General features: G+C 40.5%; 1 protein-coding gene across 1 annotated transcript; it reads right to left on the minus strand.

The window, feature by feature from the left end:
• Positions 1-372: 372 nt before the first annotated feature.
• Positions 373-1,164, minus strand: LOC130966897 (NDR1/HIN1-like protein 13). The gene has a single exon (XM_057891718.1). The coding sequence runs from the start codon at positions 1,162-1,164 to the stop codon at positions 373-375; it is 792 nt and encodes a 263-aa protein (XP_057747701.1).
• Positions 1,165-1,499: the final 335 nt, after the last annotated feature.

Raw genomic sequence — 1,499 nt, forward strand, 5'->3', positions numbered from 1 at the left:
TTTCAATTAAATTTATAACTTTGCATTGTAACTACTTCAAAGGAATTTAGTCAAAAAAAGCTGTTCGCAACACGTCGTGTGGATATAACAAGGAGATTTTCAATAAACCATCCCGTAAAAGATTATGATTTAAAAATAAAGAAAAATTAATTAGGTCCAATTGTCAAATCTAATAGGAGTTTAGATTTGAACAAGAAAAAATCCCGATGAAAGAAGAATTTATCAGCTGAAATTAAAAAATTAAAAGAGCGATGAAGAGGAAGATCAACATGAGTTTATAGGTTAAAGCATTTAAGGCGCCAAATTTTGATGAAACCAATTAGAGCTACAAGGAAAGTTGCATAACACATACCATCCCATTCCATTATCCTTCTAACCAATCTTGATCTGAGTGCCACAATCCTGTGACAAGATCTTGGTACTGTTGCCAAGATTGCTAACCATAATCTTGCATGCAATCTTAGACTCGAGAGGCCCTGTCTTCATTCTCACGGTTGTCATCTTTACCCAAAGTTTCATATCCAAATCCAGAGTAACATTCTTCGATTTCTCCAATGCCCTATGCAACCGTTCACTCGTCCCCGTCAGATTAATATTAACTTCCGTTGAATTACCTTTCTCTTGTTTCAGCGCTGGGAACCACGTTCCCCTTGCAACCTTAGTATTCTCGAACGTCGTCATAGAAATGTCCGCATTGTTGGCGTACTGCAGCCCCAACTTCTTGTTGCGGTTGTGGGCCGTCAACGTAATCTCGTAGTGCGGTGGCGGTGGTGGCGAATTCTTGCCACCGCGCACGGTCTTCACTGAAATATGGGTGACCTCGAATTTGGGTTTGGTTGGTTTGTAGATTAAGAACAAGGTGGCAAGGGTAATGCCAACAATGGCGAGGATGGAGATGATTATTATGGCGGTGGTGATCAACACACGGGGAGAGAGGCAACCGCAATTGCATTCTCTTTTCTTTGGTTTTGTTGGGTTGCGGTATTTCTCGGCGATGAGGGCATTCTCGCGCGGCGGCACGTGGTAGACTTGGTCCTTTGGGAATTGGACGATGTAGGTGTCCTGTTGGCGTTGCCCTTGCCCAGGAGGCGGCGGTAACACTAGGGTCGAGATGGCGCGATCATCCGCGTCATCTCGACCTTGGTGGTCCTCCTGCCTTTCCATGTGCAAAGGCAGAACGGGCTACTTGCACGCACCAGCACAGCGATGGTGGGGATGAGTTCTACGATTGCATGCATGTGAATCGGGGTTGATAATAATAATAAGGGGATAAAACCAAAATCACACATTCAAGATTGTTTATTTCTTCACATAATTAGTTAAACTCGTCTATTATTAGTGATTATGATGAAAACTTTATCCATTTTATACTTCAATTGGAACTAATTTCCATATAAATAACCTCGTACTAATGGAGAATAATATTATAATCTCATCTAAATTAATAGAAAAATATTTGAAAGACAACAAAAAATTAATTTAAAATTATTTTATTTTAT

Source organism: Arachis stenosperma, chromosome 3, assembly GCF_014773155.1.
Source record: "Arachis stenosperma cultivar V10309 chromosome 3, arast.V10309.gnm1.PFL2, whole genome shotgun sequence".
NCBI lineage: Eukaryota > Viridiplantae > Streptophyta > Magnoliopsida > Fabales > Fabaceae > Arachis > Arachis stenosperma.